At 45.5% G+C, this 16,394-nt stretch overlaps 1 protein-coding gene and 1 long non-coding RNA gene across 3 annotated transcripts in view; one reads left to right on the plus strand and one right to left on the minus strand.

Annotated features, from left to right (window-relative positions):
- Gabbr2 (gamma-aminobutyric acid (GABA) B receptor, 2) overlaps positions 1–16,373 on the plus strand; it is a 369,184-nt gene extending 352,811 nt beyond the window's left edge. Inside the window, exons 15-19 of the mRNA XM_005382826.2 lie at positions 2,665–2,889; positions 5,377–5,559; positions 7,852–7,981; positions 11,899–12,016; positions 13,755–16,373. Coding sequence (XP_005382883.1) covers positions 2,665–2,889; positions 5,377–5,559; positions 7,852–7,981; positions 11,899–12,016; positions 13,755–13,920 — 822 coding nt within the window. The 3' untranslated portion in view covers positions 13,921–16,373. The remainder of the gene's footprint in view (positions 1–2,664; positions 2,890–5,376; positions 5,560–7,851; positions 7,982–11,898; positions 12,017–13,754) is intronic.
- On the minus strand, positions 1,430–13,175 carry LOC106148312. Of its 2 annotated transcripts, none has more exons than XR_001233653.1 (3): positions 12,967–13,175; positions 10,937–11,056; positions 1,430–2,008 (listed from the first exon to the last, which is right to left on the minus strand). It is a non-coding gene; the product is annotated as an uncharacterized LOC106148312 (long non-coding RNA). The 2 variants fall into 2 exon arrangements; XR_001233652.1 differs by lacking the exon at positions 1,430–2,008 and adding an exon at positions 5,572–6,325.
- Positions 16,374–16,394: the final 21 nt, after the last annotated feature.

Genomic DNA, 16,394 nt, shown 5'->3' on the forward strand with positions numbered 1-16,394 from the left:
AAGAAAGAAAGAAAGAAAGAAAGAAAGAAAGAAGAAAGAAAGAAAGAAGACTCCCTCCACAATCCTTGCAGCCTCCATATTCTTGATTCTGAGACTCCATGAAATTAGATTATGGTGAATCATTCACGCTTTTAAACTGGATTTATCTGCCATGTTTTCATCATTCACTATCTTCTCCCACCTACTCCAGAAGTAGTTGGAGATGAGTACATCTCCTCCCGTGAATGCCTTCAACTGGATCACATCAAGAAAAGCTATATTTGACAGCGCACAAGCTTTTCCATCTACAGTGTACAGAGTCTATGGCTAAAATCCCACCCCTGCCCCTACCTTTCTAGTCTGGAAGCACAGAATCAGGCTGGAGAGAGCATGCACACGCCTGTAGTCCCACCCCCAGCCCACCTGAGCATCTTCAGCCAGTGTCCATTCACTACCTGCTTCCACAGCTCTAGTGATGAGAACTTACTTCAAAGCAACCTGTGCCATCTGAGTTTGGCATTTTAGTTTCCTTTGGCCACTATAACGAATCATCACTATAGAGTAGCTTAAAACACAGAAATTTATTCTTTCACAGCTCTGGAGGCCAGGAGGCTGAAATCAAGGTAAACTTGTGTTCCCTCTAAACATTTTAGTAAGAATCCTTCCTGCTTCTTCCAATGAAGATGGCACAGACATCCCTTGGCTTGTTACTGCGTGACTCCAAACTCCCTGTACGGCTCTCCAAATCCTTGCCACTGGAATTAGGAACCGTCTGTATAATCCAGGATGATTTCATGTCAAGATCTTTAGCTGAACTGGCAAGACACCTTTTCCCAATAAGGTCACAGTCACAGTTTTCAGGGATCATATTGTGGACATATCTCTTAGGGCCACCATTCAACCCATTACAGATGGCTTACTTTGTTAGGAAGTTCTTCCTTACCTCAGTGTAACTCATGCGCACAAATCCCCTCAAAGGCCAAGAGCACCTTACCCTGTCTCCTCCTGTCATCCTGGCGCTGTTTAGATATTACAGCAGTTCCCAGGTCCCAGCTGTGCCTACGTTTTGTGACCGGTGAGATTCACACAGGTTGGGTGGTCTGTCAGCTCAGGAGGGTACATTAACTCCCTGACAGAAGGTCGGCATCTCAGGGACCATCAGCCCTGACACTCACTGCTGTGGGTCCCCAGGCAAGTGCCATCACCTGGCCAAGCACCCACTTCTCCGTCTGTGAGGTGGCTCAGTCTCCGTGGGACTCAAGGGGTCCCATGTGAGGAGCCCGCACAAGGCAGGCTGTCAACAGCCAATGGCAGGGAGCATCACCTGGTATCTGGTTCCTGCGCTGCTGGTTTCTTATTTAAAGAAATTTAAAAATAATAATAATAAAGCAGGTTGCAAGTGTTTAGAGAAAAGGATAAAAGATAAGGAGAGGAAAACAACCATGGTTGTATAAAATATTTATCACACAATAATTTTTAATTCATTTTTGTACAAGACATTGTAGTTTACAAAGCACTTCCACATCCATCCTCTTACTTCATCTAAACAGGAGCAAGCGTGAGGAAGGTGTCATGATGATCCCCATTTCATAAACATTGAAAGTGAGGTCCTCATTTGATCAAAACACAGGATACACATCGAATCCCCCCAAGAAAATGAGAAGGTAGGAGGGAGGGTGAGCGAGAGGCTGGAGGTGAGGAAATGATTAAGTATGCTCTACGCATGTGTCAGTCTGCCAAAATTAAACCCAATAAGACCCATATGCACTAATAAAAAGGTGCAGGGGGGGGAATAAAGTGAGTTGCTGACAGGTGAGGTGATTTGCTGAAAATCGCACAGCCAGTGGGTAGCAGAGCACATTCGAGACCTGGGTGGTAATTTCCAGAGGCAACTCCAGAGGCAAGCCATCTAGGGCTGGTACAGGAGGCTCCTGGTCTGGACTCTTGGCTCCTCGATTCCTGTTGCCCCACATTTCATCAAATGCTCCAAGACAGCTGCTGCAGCTCCACCCATCATGGTGCACTCCAGCTGTTAAGAGAAAATACAACATCCTTTCCCTTTAAAGACACCTCCCAGAGTTTATTCACAACGTTTCCTCTTTCAGATCATTGTTCAGAACCCAGTCTTATCCCACACCTAACTTTCGGGGAAATTGGGAAATGTGGTTTCTATTCTGAGTGGCTCTGTACGTTGGGGGATAATAGAAGTCCCAGTTACAAACTATCTGCCCAGTTTAATAGCAAAAAGGACCGGACTGAACTTCTAGAGACACAGCATTCTTTTGCTACCGTATTTCTGGCAAACTTTACGTAAGCCCCTTCCTCCTCTCTAAGCCAGTGTCCTCTAAAGAGTGAGCAGAAGTCATCAATATCATCTAGGGTCTTCCCACTACACCTTCCCACTGTATCCTTTGGTGGGTCTGTTCATGAACCAGTTGTGGAAGCAAAGGAGAACCAGACAGCTGTCACACACACCCAGTCTGCTATTCGGTTGTGGGATACAACCCAGGACCATGAGTGGAGACAGATGGTGTCATCCAGAAGGCTTGGCTGCAAGAAAGCCCCAGCCTGCCCCCCCCCAGCCCCTACTTCTGAGCAGCCCTCCATGCAGCAGCGTTCTGGAGCAGCGCACCTGTTGCCACCCCTTGGTAATGACAATCTTCCCCTTTCTGTTCACCATTTCAGTTGTTCGGTTGTTTCTTAGCTTGGGAGACCCGTAACGTCAGCATCCCTGCACTCAATGACAGCAAGTACATTGGGATGAGCGTCTACAATGTGGGGATCATGTGCATCATTGGAGCCGCTGTCTCCTTCCTGACCCGGGACCAGCCCAATGTGCAGTTCTGCATCGTGGCCCTGGTCATCATCTTCTGCAGCACCATCACTCTCTGCCTGGTGTTTGTGCCAAAGGTACCAGTCCTCTGGTCTTGGACTCCATTGCAAGGGTGTTGTTAGGATTTCTTTCTGAAAGTTTTATACATTCTTATCTTATAATAATGACTGTATAATTCCATTTTTCAGATACTATAATAAAATACCTGGGGCTAGCTGACTTTACAAAGAAAAGAGATTGATTTAGAACATAGCTCTGGAGGTTCAGGCGCTAGCTAAGCTCTGGTGAGGCTTTCATACCAGACAGTATCACAAAAGTAGGAGTGCATGTGGAGGAAGAGATCAGATCTTGAGACAAAATGCCAAAGAGCAACTCAGGGGCATGGCTCACTGTTGTAAAAACTCACTGTCCCAACTTGGTTCTGTGAGAACTGCCTTAATCTCTTCCAAGGACAAGCCCTCATTAACCTAAAGACCTCTCACTAGGCTCCACCTCTTAAAGTTCCACCTTCTCACCACCACCACACTGAGAACATATGAACACACTTAAACCATCCAAACCATAGCAGTGACAACTCACATTTTAGAAAGTTTAGAAGCTGCAGAGAGGAGTGAGATTTTCAGAAATTTTACAATCCTAACACTCGAAAATTAACAAAAACTGCAAATGTTTGCTTAGATATTTTTTGCTGTTAATGTTTTTGTTTTCTTTTTTTGTATGTTTCCTGTCAGTGTTTCTGTATTTTAAATGTTAGGAGATAACACTTTTTAAGATATGGCTATAACTGTAGCACATATATTATTTCATAGTTTGCCTCTTGCATCTAAGTTTTTTGTTTTCTGTATTATCCCACATTCACAAACGTCACTGAGGGAGAGTTCATAATTTACATGTTCATGTGACCATTACAGTTGTTGGCAGATTTTTTTTATAAGTGAATTTTTTACATAACACATTTTCCTTGTTTTTTAATTATTCCTTCAAGATAAAACAAAAAATCTTTATCTTGAAAACTTTTTTTTAATCTTGAAAAAGGTCAAAAAGAATAACCATTTTAATATCCACTTAAATTTTCCATTTATCAGAAGGGCTAACCTATAGGACCACCTTTTCAAACATCATCCTAACAGCAGTGAGTAAGTGAACCAGAAACCTTGGCCTTTAGGACTCCTTGCAGTGAGGCTTTGCGTAGAGAGGGAAGCCTGACCTCAGTGGGTCTCGAGGGTAAAGGAAGAGATGGGAAAGTTAGTGATCCAGCTGAGGGGCATCTGTTACAGAAAAGGAAAGCAGGAAAGATCATCCAGGGCCCATTAGGAAAAAAGAGGTTGCCCGTGGTGGCTCCATCCCTCAGGCCCCCAAGCAGTCCAAGTCTGTTTATCCCGAAGGCTTCTCTAGAACCTCAGCCATATACACCCTTCCTCCTCTAGTTGTCCACACCTGCCCAAGCTCCAGGCCAGTGCCACGCTTTCCCTGCCTGTACTCTGACACTCTCCATTCTATCAAAGATGTCAGACGGTTCTCTAAGCCCAGCTCTGATTGTGTCACTCTGCTGTGTCACCTTCAGTAGCCCCTCCATTGCCCTTCCAGCTCAATGACTAAGTTCCTGGAGTTGAGCTTGCTTTCGGGACCTCAGGGTTCCTCTAGTGCCCAGAGAACCCTGTCTATCACCCTAACTGCCCTTCCTCCTCATGCCCTGAGCCCCAGGCCTCCCTGCATTTGCATCTGCCATATCTTTGCCCTAAGGTTCCCTTCCCCCCACCACCCTTCCAGATCTTCCAGGGAACCCAGCAAGGCCACCGCACCTGCTGGGCACTCTGCCCTTTGAGAAAGCTGAAGATTATATCCTTCTTCGTCTCCACCCGCACCTCTGGACTGTGCAGTCCTGGCGGACAGAGGCCATGGCCCACTCAGCTCATACCTTCCAGTGCTGAGCCAGAGCCTGCCACAGACCAGAAATGTTTCTAGAATAAATAGGTACAATCAGGGTCAAGTGGCAGCTTTTTGTCTTATATTTTAAAATGTCTTTGGATACAGCTAAACCATGCCCAGGCTCTGACACCCAGAAATTGTAAGATAATAAACGTTGTAGGGTTTTTTAAGCTGCTAAAAAATGGGTATCTTTTCCAGTGACAGAGCTAGTTGCCAGCCTTCAACAAAATTTATCAAGGGTTCTAGCAGAGGCCTTCACTTTCCTCTACAGTACTGTCCTCGCAGCTGTCCCCTCCAGGTCATTTTCCACAGGGAGCAAGGTCTAAGGCAGAGCAAGGCGGTGCTAGAGTGCGGCTTGAGGGCCTGGATGGTCTCTGCCCAATCACTGAGGATGTAGGTGGAGGCAGGATCAGGATAATACTCCCCCTGGCGAACCACACTGAGGCTCAGCGAGAGGAAAGGGCCTGCCCAAGGTCACACCCAAGCCAGTGGCAGAGCCTAGCCTGGCCACAGGCTCCTGACCCCTTGGCCTGCAGCCTTTCTGGGGACCTTGCTGCCTCCTGTGCAGGGCCTGCTGGGAGGGATGGGAGGTGGGATGCTGGGTTCTCTCTTTGAGCCCATCTCTGTCCCTTCAGCTCATCACTTTGAGAACAAACCCAGATGCCGCAACTCAGAACAAGCGACTCCAGATCACTCGAAATCAGAAGAAAGAAGATTCAAAAACATCCACCTCCGTCACCAGCGTGAACCAGGCAAGCACGTCCCGCCTGGAGGGTCTGCAGTCAGAAAACCATCGCTTGAGGATGAAGATCACAGAGGTACATCCTCCTCTAGGGCCCCTCTGAGACAGCCTTGGGGCTGCTGTTCCATCACTTTCCTTCCCCTCTGCCGTCCTTACAGCTACAGGCGCTGGGGTACCATAAACCAGGTAATAGCAGTTCATCAGATCAGACAAGAATCTGTTGCCCACCTGGCCCAGGCTTTTGGAGTCCAACAAGGCCCAATTCAAGACATCCTCAGAGAGAAAGAAACTCACGGTGATCTGTGAGGCCCCAGAGTATCCACACACCTGGACCCACCCACATATACACAATGTGCAACAGGAGAGGAGGAAGTGAAAGAGGCTGGGGAGAAGGGGTTGCTGTAACAGACCTCACCCTTGTCCTTAATATCCTTATCGGTTCTGGTATATTCCAGAGAGGCCACAACCAGATTCCTCTGTGCCCACATCAAACCAGATTCTGGACTTCCTACTTCAGAGAGGAGAATCCAGATTGTCTCCCTGACTTCACCCACCCTCAGGGCCAGGATGCCTGACCAGACCAGCAGTCTGTGGGCTGTATGTCCTTTCAGAGGGCAGTGCCACGTCGGTGATGGGGACAGGAATGGAACAAAGCAAAGTGCTGGGTAGGACTGTGGCTAAGTTGAAGTAACAAAGAGGATCCAAAATAAAGGGACTCAGAGAAAGTATTTCTGTCTCCCGGTGACAGGTCCCGGTGGTCATTGCTGGGCTAGGTTCTTCCTCTCTATTTTCTGCTACTCCCCACGTAAAGCTGGGCGGAAAACATATCCTTTTATCAGACTCTGAAAGACAAGAGCACCGAGTTCATGTGAGAGATTTCCTTTTGAGCAAGTGACAAAAAATTTGCATGCATTTTGGTCCTGATCCAGTCACACTGACAAGAACTTACAGCACACTCAGTGGCAGAGGAGACTAAGAAATGTATCCTCTTGCTGTAGGGAAGTGGCAAGATGCAGGATTGCCATATTATACACAGGATGGCCAGTGAAATTTGAATTTCATATAAACAACTATGATAGCTTCAGGATAAGTATATCTCATAAAATATTTGGCACATACTTATCTCAGAAAAAAAAAAGACTTCTTGTTATCTGAAATTCTGATCTGACTGGGAATCCTGTATTTTTATTTGCTAGATCTGGCATCCTTTTGGGAGGCCAGTGACAGCAGGACACAGTTACATGTGCACCTGAAATGCCTGCTGTAGGGTAGGGCAGCCCACCACCAGCCTCTAGGGCAAAGTTGGAAAGCTTGTTGTCCTTCCAAGCCCATTACCAATTCCATTTCAGTGCTGGAACTCTCCGTGATTCATATCTCTGTGCCTTCACATTGTACTTCTACCTGTATACTCCAGCAATGAAGAATCCACTCACTTTAGGAAACTCAAGCCACGCTAAAATACTGTGTGGTTTTTCCTAGAACAGAATCACAATCTGACCTCCTGGTGCTCCCACCCTTAGACCCTAGCCCTGCCATTTGAGTCTCACAAAAAATAAAGATATCTCTTCCTGCACATGAAAACTTACTAAATGATAGCCATGCTCCTGACATCAGAACAGCACTCTATAGTTTATAAGGTCCCCTCCCTTAGGATGTTCACTGCCCAAACCAACTGCCATTGCTCCCCACCAGAACATGCCCTCCCCAGGCTTCTCTGGAACTGAATGGCTCAGGATGTGCTCCTGATTGTTATACAGTGGGGCGTGGCTGGGCCTATCCTGATGAACTCATCCAGATGAGCCTCTGCTGGCCTGAGCTCCCATGATATTTGAGGCTGGCCAGCTCCGCACTGAGGGTGCTGTGAGCGACCGATGATAACGGTTATAGTCATGTTTCTGTAGTAGCAGGGCTGGGTTTCACACGCATCGTCTCCTTTAATCTTCACAACACTCCCACAAAGTGGGTACTATGATTACCCCTCCTATGGGTAAAGAACTTGAGACTGGCAGCATGGGGCCACCTGGGGTTTGCCCATAGGCCTGTCCAACTCCTCAGCCTGAGCTTTTCCCCCGCCCCATCGTTCCTCAGTGCCTCCTCTCCCTGGATGTCCCGCTTTCCTGGAGGCCCTGTCTCTCTGGCTTGCTGAGCTCTTCCATCAAGGCTCCCATATGGAGGGCATAACTGCCAAGACTAGATCCCTCTTGTCATGGCTGCTGCCTGAATAAAAGCAGCTGATCCTCCTGCGTCTCCTCACCAAGATGCAGGGGCCCAGTTCTCACCTTGGTTCTGAGGTTGAGCTGCCAGTGCTGGGCAGGGACTGGACAGGAGCTGGGTGGGGCTCAACCTAAGCTGTGGCTTTGTCTTCCAGTTGGATAAGGACTTGGAAGAAGTCACTATGAAGCTGCAGGACACACCAGAAAAGACCACCTACATTAAACAGAACCACTACCAGGAGCTCAACGACATCCTCAACCTGGGGAACTTCACAGAGAGCACAGGTGAGAGGAGGTCAGGCCTGGACATGGGGCCTGGATTCAAATGCCAGCCCTACATCATCCTCAGAGAGGACTGGAGCCTGGTCTGAAGTCACACCGTAGAGCTGGAGCCCCTGGGACCCTGTCCCTGACCACAGTGCGGGGTCTGCTCGGAGTGTCCCCTGCCTAGACCTGGGCTCCTGTTCCTCATCCTGCAGTGCCAGGTCCACAAGTACACAACATGGCCAGTTTTCTCCATGTACTAAGCAGAGGCACATCTCATTTTCCCTTTTGTTCTTAGCAATGGCTTACATTTACTTCTCTGAACATTGCACAGGTGTAAATGTGCCTCATCAAAGAATAAAAAGGAAAAAGAGAGGACAGTAAGATATGATGTGATGCCCAGTCTCACCAACCCTAGGGAAATGCAAGTCACAGGCCACTTTTTGCCTACTTCTTGGCAAAAATGTAAAAGATTACCAGTGTATGGGACTAGGAGTTTGGCTAAGTGAGATAATACCTAGCACACAAGGTGGCCTGGGGCTCAATCCCCTCCATCACCATAAAAAAGAAACAAAAATTCTAGAGTATTTAGAAGTGATCATTCTCCTGTGACTTTTTGAGAGTCAGGCTGTCACTCTATAAATGTCAAGTGTTGAAAACTTCTTGACCTAGCAGTTCCACAGTGGGAAACTGCCCCTTAGAAATAATTTCCACATGGATGTTCATCCCTGTATTATTTGTGGAAAAAGTCTGTTATTAATTTAAATGCTCATCATTTGAAATTATTTCATTAATTATGATACAGTCAAACATGGCACATTGTACAGCCATTAAAAGGTGAAGTGGATCTATTTGTGTGAATGTAGAAGAATCTCCACATGAAACAAACCAACATTATAATGCACACAAATGCATACACATGCACATATGTGTGTTGTGTGTGTGTGTCAGTGCAATTTTTTAAAAGTCTAGAAGTAGACTGGGGGTGTAGATTAGTGATAAAGCAATTGCCTCACATGCATGAATTCTGGGTTTTATCTTCAGCACTATAAAACTAAAATAACAAAAAGTTTAAAAGAACAAATACCAAAAAGAAAAAAGAAAAAGAAGAACAAATACCAGCTTGTTAATACTATTCACCTGTGTGAAAAGGAATGGTGGCTGAGGAGGAATTGTTTCACACTGTATTTTATAGACTTTTTTGTTGTTTGGATTCTGCCTTTGGTGCATGTCATTAAATTGTTATAAAATTCTTTCTAAATTAATAGAAAATATTTTACTCATAAAAATAATAAATATTGTTATTATAAAAGTAATATAAAAAATTTTTAAGTATTGGGCATTGAACCCAGAGCGTTTGCACTGAGCTTTAAATTTTTTATTTTGAGACTATGAAAATACTAGAGGAAAATAAAGGATCAGTTTTTTAAATAATCTCAGAGTACAGCAGGCATTTCTTAATTTATTACAAAACAGAATCCACAAAAAAAAAGGTTAAAAATCTAACTTTTAAAAAAAACCCTCATTTTCACAATCTAAATACCATTATTAAATATGGTTTTTAAAAATCAATAAACTAAGCCAAAAACATTTTACCTCAGATAAAAAGTTTATGCCCTTATAGAGAGGTTATATGTGATTATATATAAATTATATACAGATTAGTAAAAATAAGACCAAAAAGCCAGAAGAAAATAAGCAAATGAACATTCTCCCCCACAAAAGCAATTCTTTCCCTTGTGAAAACATGCTCAGCCTCACTGCTTATTAAAGCAATGCAAATCAAACCAGCAGTGAGAGGCCCTTCCCACCTGTAAGACTGGTAAAGAGCCAAGGTCAAAGAGTTGCTAGGAGAGCAAGGAAACCCATAGGGAAAGGCATCCTCAAACATGGCTGGCCCAAGTAGCAACTGTTCTCTAACCCAGCATTTCTACCATTGGAATTTATTCTGTGTGTCAGTTATCTGTTTGTGCTGCTATAACAAAATATCACAAACCAGATGATCTGTAAACAACAGAAATTTATTTCTCACCCTTCTGAAGGCCAGAAGTCCAAAATCAAGGCACTAGTAGGTGAGGGCCTACCTACTCTGTTTTGAGATGGTACCTGGAAGATGGCTTCCCCAGATGGGAGGAGCACTGTGTGGGAGGGACATAAGGGCCCAAATCCTCTCCCTCAATAACTTTTATAAAGGTTCGGTGAGGGCTCCGCTCTCATAACATAGTCACCTCCTAAAAACTCCATCTCTTAATTCACATCGGCCTTTAAATTTCAATGCATGAGTCTGGGCTGGTACATTCAGACCACAACATTCTGGATGCATAATCAGTTGTCATCCCTCCTGCAAGTGATGTAGTTATGCCCTGTGCATCACATGCACAGTGAAAGAGAGAACTGAGCACCACTCCGAGGGGACATTCAGGGTTAGGCTCCTGTAAACCTTCCAATTTTGTCAACCAATCAGTACCTAATTTTGTTTTATGCATATTTCTGTTTAAAGATACCTCATTTAATATATGTTGTTGGTTTGCTAACACCGAATTCATGGTCAACAGCTGTCACTCATGGTTGCTGGCAGCTTACCTAACACATGTATTTTCTCTGCAAGGCATAGCACAGCACTTGGGAACATCAGACAGCATTTCAGCACTACACTTAGGGACCATTTCAAACAGCAAAATGACCAACAGAAAGCATGAAAATATGAAAAACTTGCTACTAAATAGACCTCAGAAAAGATTCTTATTTATAGTACGTGAGCTGAGCAAAAAGGCGGAACATTGCCTCAACTGGGAACATGTTTAGCAGGCAATTCAAATTTTTCAATATCTTCTGCATGTCAGCAAATGAATACAAAAGCAAACATCACTGTGAGTGTTGAATTGGGGGTCACAAATAAATTTCAGCAAGTAGATGATTGTGCATATTCAGAATCCTTGAATAATGAAGTTCCCAATCAGGTGCACAATGACATACCTGTAAGGTTGCCTGCTGCAGCAAAAACAAACATACCAGTGATCCTCTTCTGACCAAATGAATCCAGATCTCTCAGGTGAGGCCAGGTTTTCAGATTTCTGTAAATGTGCCAAGATGTTTCTAAAGCCCAAAGAAAATGAAGAAGATTTATGTCACCCTGGTTTGTGGCTATACAATATTCCTTTAATGGGTGATCCAGAACTTATGTAACCTATCCATTACACTGGGCACATACAGACTAGTTCTGACATTCTTTTTTGTTTGTTTGTTTTTTATTTGATTTTTGGTTTTTTTGGTACTCAGGACCTTGAGCTTGGCAGACAGGTACTGTGCCGCTGAGCTATACCCCCAGCATCTGACGTTCTTTTGATATGACAAATGATGCTGAATTAAACATCTTGTGTATATCTTTACACATATCCTTGATTATTTCCCTAGGACAATCCCCAGAAGTAGATATTCAGTGTAGAAAATATGCACTTTTTAGGTATATGATACATACTGATAGTTCCCTCAGTAAGGTTATGTCAGTGTATACTCCTGCCAGTAATTTACTATTATTCTTCTTAATCGTTGCTATGCTTATCAAAAAATACTGTGGGGGATTTTTTCTCTGTCATTACATTCCTATGGACCAATGAAAAGAGCTTCAGTGTAAGAACCCTTCATTTCTAAATTACATTGTCTGTATTGTGGACGTGATTCCCCCCTTTTCCCTTGGAGACACAGGACAGGCGCAGGCCCCTCACTTCCCGTTACACTGCTGCCATCCCTGGACAGGGACTTCTTGGCTTGCTGACGTGGTTTCGGGAGGGCTGCAACACAGACTCCAGCTCAGAAAACTCAGAGAGATGATGGGCTCTTTTGCATGCTCTCTCCTTGGGCAGCACCCTAAATTCGCACTACTGATTTGTAAAACTAAGTTAACAGAATGTGTTGTGATATTGTTGTTTCACATTCAGATGGGGGAAAGGCCATTTTAAAAAATCACCTCGATCAAAATCCCCAGCTACAGTGGAATACAACAGAGCCCTCTCGAACATGCAAAGATCCCATAGAAGATATTAACTCCCCAGAACAGTAAGTACCTTGAGAATCACAGCCAAAGATTATGTGAACCTGCACAACTGTTTACAATTAGCACCATGTTGTCATACCCTTTATATTACTTTATCTCTACAGCAATCCCATAATGCAGTCAAATTACAATGCTCTTTACAGGTGAGAAAACTAATATACAGAAAGGGAAGATGAAGTTGTTCAAGCTCACCCACTTGCTAAGTGCAGAAGGTAGAACTCAAAAGTCTGCTCTGTCCAGCATCAAATCTGGCATTCTCCCTTGTAGCATGATGCCATTGTCACGTATAAAATGTAACCTTGCTAAATGCATTTATTTGTTCATAATTACTGAAACCTATGGGTCTCTTTCTTTCATAGCTTCTGTTCTATTAGGCAAGATAATAACTTAATTAAAAAGCAAGACATAGTATATTAAATGACAGATGCTTTGGAAGAAAACAAAGCAGAGAAGGGATTTGGGGAGTGTCATTTTAAGTAGGGCAGTCAGAGAAGATGCAAAAAGAAGGTAACATCTAAGCAAAGTCAGCTTTGTTCTCACTGGCATTTTCAGATCTTCCCATCTTACAGCAGATTGGAAGCAGGGGTCAGACATGTAAACTCTGAAACTTGATCTCTGGGGAGTGACAAGCTGAGTGGAACCAGCAAAGGCAGCCAAATCACCAACTCCCTGTAGTATAAGAGCTAATGGTCTACCAACCCAGTTAGCTCTAAGACTGGCCACCTTGCAGACCAGAGCCATGACCAATGGTATGGCTTTTGTCTACAGTTTCCCAATCAGTTGCCTCCACTGTAGTATAAGCACCTTCAGGGTAAGGTCTAAGTCCCTTGTGCATCCCCTAAAGTAAATGTAGGTTCCAGAATTAAGTAAATTCTAGGAAAGTACTGTATGTGTTGAACAGGATCCTAACAGAGAATCCTATGGCTCAGATAACCACAAGATACGTACCCACCTTGCATAGGCAGATGGCCAGGCCTGGGTGCCTGGACAGGGCCCCTTTCACCAAGTCAGTTTATTCTTTACCCTTTTTTCTGAACTCTTGGCCAACACTACTGCCCTAAGGAACAGGGCTTGAGGCAGAGCAGGTAGAAGATTCGCCAGGAGAGTCCAGAGAGAAACAGATTTTAAGGAGCCCAGAATGCCACAGCAAAGCATGTCGTCTTTTCCTTTCCATGGCTTTCTGTGTTGGAAAGATAACACCAGTTGCTAAAGAAGCTGAAAGACCAGGAAGCAGCATATTGGAACTGGCCCAACCAAAAGGAGCAAGGTGCTGGGCAAGGTGGGGGCAGAGGGGAGTGAGGAGAGAGTAAGCCGCCAGGATGCCTTTCAGGGTGAAAAGGAAGGCACATCTGTTTAGAGCTGGTAAGATTAGAGAATGAAAAATATCTGTGCTGCAGCAAATCCCCATTAGAAGGGCAAGCAAAACAACAACAACAAAACAACCTTTTACTTGGTACACCACAGTTATGATAATCACCAAACCCTGGACCAGAGGCTCGAGAAGACTGAGTCTTCCTTGCTCAGCCCAGTCTCCCTGCTTATCCCAGGGCAGCAGTAAGTACCCACAGGCCTTCCTTAAATACCTACTGGGTGGCTGAATGATTAGATGATTAGATGACCAGCTCTTGGATTCAGAGAAAACTAGGCTCCTAGGATCTGCTTCTTTTAGCCAAAGTGAGTCCAGAGAACCTTCTGGAGAATGACAAAACAGCCTCACTAACGCCCTCCTTTCTTCCCCAGCATCCAGCGCCGGCTGTCCCTACAGCTCCCCATCCTGCACCACGCCTACCTCCCATCCATTGGTGGCGTGGACGCCAGCTGTGTCAGCCCCTGCGTGAGCCCCACCGCCAGCCCCCGCCACAGACATGTGCCACCCTCCTTCCGAGTCATGGTCTCGGGCCTGTAAAAGTGGGAGGCCTGGGGCCAGGGCCTCCCCGCAACGGCACCATGCTGGGCAGAGACGTCTGCTGCAGGCACTGTTGGCTCCGGCCACGGAGAACCTGGGCACCGCGGCTGCCTCTCAGGACTGCTCAGATGGCACTGGGTGGACAGGATGGGGAACTTGGCCCCTGACCTCGAGCCTTATTTGTGAAGTTCTTATTCTTTCACAAAGAAGAGGAATGGAAATGACTTCTTCCTGAATGTCTGCAAACAAGGAAGAGCTGGGATATTTGAAACTAGCAAAAAACCAACAAAAAGTTCTCGACAAGGAGAGAGGCCTAAAGCTCCAGCTAGACTCCCCGAGTGACCCTGAGGAGCCTCAGGAAGAGGCAAGGGCTCTGGAGAAACTGCCTCTGCACTCTGCACACACATCACAGGCTGTGGTCCCCGCCAGCCCTTCTGTACTCTGGGGGAGGAGGTGAGCAGGGCTGCCAGGTCCCCAGGGGCCAGCCCAGCACCCCCAGCCTCCCTGGAACAGGGAGTCCGCAGGACTGGTGGACGGGCGCAGCCCTGCACTGGGGCCCCCAAGCAGGCGGACTCGCATGCTCCCAGGGGACCTCTGTCACCTGAATGAGATGTTTGTTATTCTCTGATAAATGCCACACATTAACACAATAACACCCGATCCGGGGACTGTGGGGATTTAGGGCACGTCACCGCAGACATGCTCTGCGGCGTTCACCGACAGTCTGTCATGCACCCGCCGTGTTGGCCATGTCCTTGTGTTCATATGGAGTGTTCCCAGTAATAAGGGGGACCACCGAGCTAACCACAGAACATCTGTTCCCAGCAAACATGAGAAAGAAAGATTGTGCACTTTAACTGTTCCCATCAGGGCCCAAGGGCTGGCTGGGATTTTTTTTTCTTTTAATTTTTTTTTATTTTTGTTGCCACTGACTTTGTTTCTGACCAAAGTGAATTGGGGGCATTCTGCTAAAAGACATCCTGGTGTCTTAGGGGAGGGAGTTGCTGGCTGAGGGCTTCCCTTGCCTTCCAGAGCAACCCTCCATCCAGAGGAGCCTGTGAGCTCTCTCCCCTGGGGGGTCACAGAGGCCATCAGTCTGCCACTGATCCTCACTCATAATATAACTGCTCTTTTTTAATTGAACCCCAAAGAGCACCGGCCCTGGAGTCAGAGAGATCTGGGTTCAGTTCCCCTCCAGCTCCCTATGTGACCTTGGGCAAGTCACTCGTGTCTCTTTAAGCCTCAGTTTCCCCTCTGTAACAGATTGGGGTTGAAATAACACCCATCCTGCCTACCTCACAGGATCACTCTGAGGATTGAAACTTGATCTCATGCTGGAAAGCTTTGTCCCATACAGTGAAGCAGCCCTGACCCATGAGGTATTAGTGTGACAATGAACTTCGGCCCTCACTACAGCCTGGGCGTGTGGCCCAGAGAAGCTTCCAGCACAGCCCTCCCCCAGGAACCGCTGGGCTGGAGGAGGCTCCCAATGACTTTTCTGACATTCCTAGACAGGTTCATTCTTTGCTAAAGAGAGGCCTGAATGACAACGTCCAGGACATCTGCACAACTGAGCAGTTCGCTCGCTCCCTAAAGAATCCTAATGGCAGCTTCAACAGGCAGGCAATAATCTCTTCCCAGAACCACTGCAGTCAGGAGTACACTGTTGTCACCACCAGGCTTTGATGAAAGGGCCCATGGGAATCACCATCGCCAACATTTCAAAACACCCGAGTTCACGTAGCATAGCATTCCCCTCCCCTCCTTCAAGAGAGGTTCTGGAGGTACTGTAGCTTTTAGGGGAAAAAAAAATGTTAACACATCACAAGTCATGTTGAAGTCATTCTCTGTTTAGGCACTAAAAATTGTGTTGTCACTCAGTGTGTATTACCAGTATTTCCTTGCTTTCTTGATTTCACCAAAACCAAATTTAATTTAAAGGATCACATTAATTTTTCAAAGGGAAAGAGAATTAATTGTACATAATGTATACACACACAAAAATACCTGTAGAAATATTATTCCAACATAGCAGGAAAACAAACAAACAAAAGTATTGGACTGTCGGAGGTGAGCGTGCGTCTGTAACCCTTTGTGACTCCAAAACGTGCTCCGTCTTCTAGGTTAACCCACAAAATACATTCTGTCTTACTGATCCTGTAGGCTCACCCATTTTGTTCTTTAATTTCCCCGCAAATAACAAGACCCACAGAAGTGACTCTAGCTATTTAATGGTTCTGTTCTTTTATATGCAACAACCACACCGTCCATTTCCAAGAGGCTTCGGCCTGAAGGCATTTTCCAATGATGTTAGTGCACAACGCTTTAAATTAGACTGGAACTGCCAGAATCAAATGTAAATGAGGAATTTCTCGTTCCCCTACTGCATGGTATCAATTTTTAATAAATTGTTGCAAATTTGTTTTTATGAATAAAAGAAAAAAACTCTCGTCTCTAAAGCCTACTCTTCCCAA

Source organism: Chinchilla lanigera, unplaced genomic scaffold, assembly GCF_000276665.1.
Source record: "Chinchilla lanigera isolate Chin_1 unplaced genomic scaffold, ChiLan1.0 scaffold00018, whole genome shotgun sequence".
Taxonomy (NCBI): Eukaryota; Metazoa; Chordata; class Mammalia; order Rodentia; family Chinchillidae; genus Chinchilla; species Chinchilla lanigera.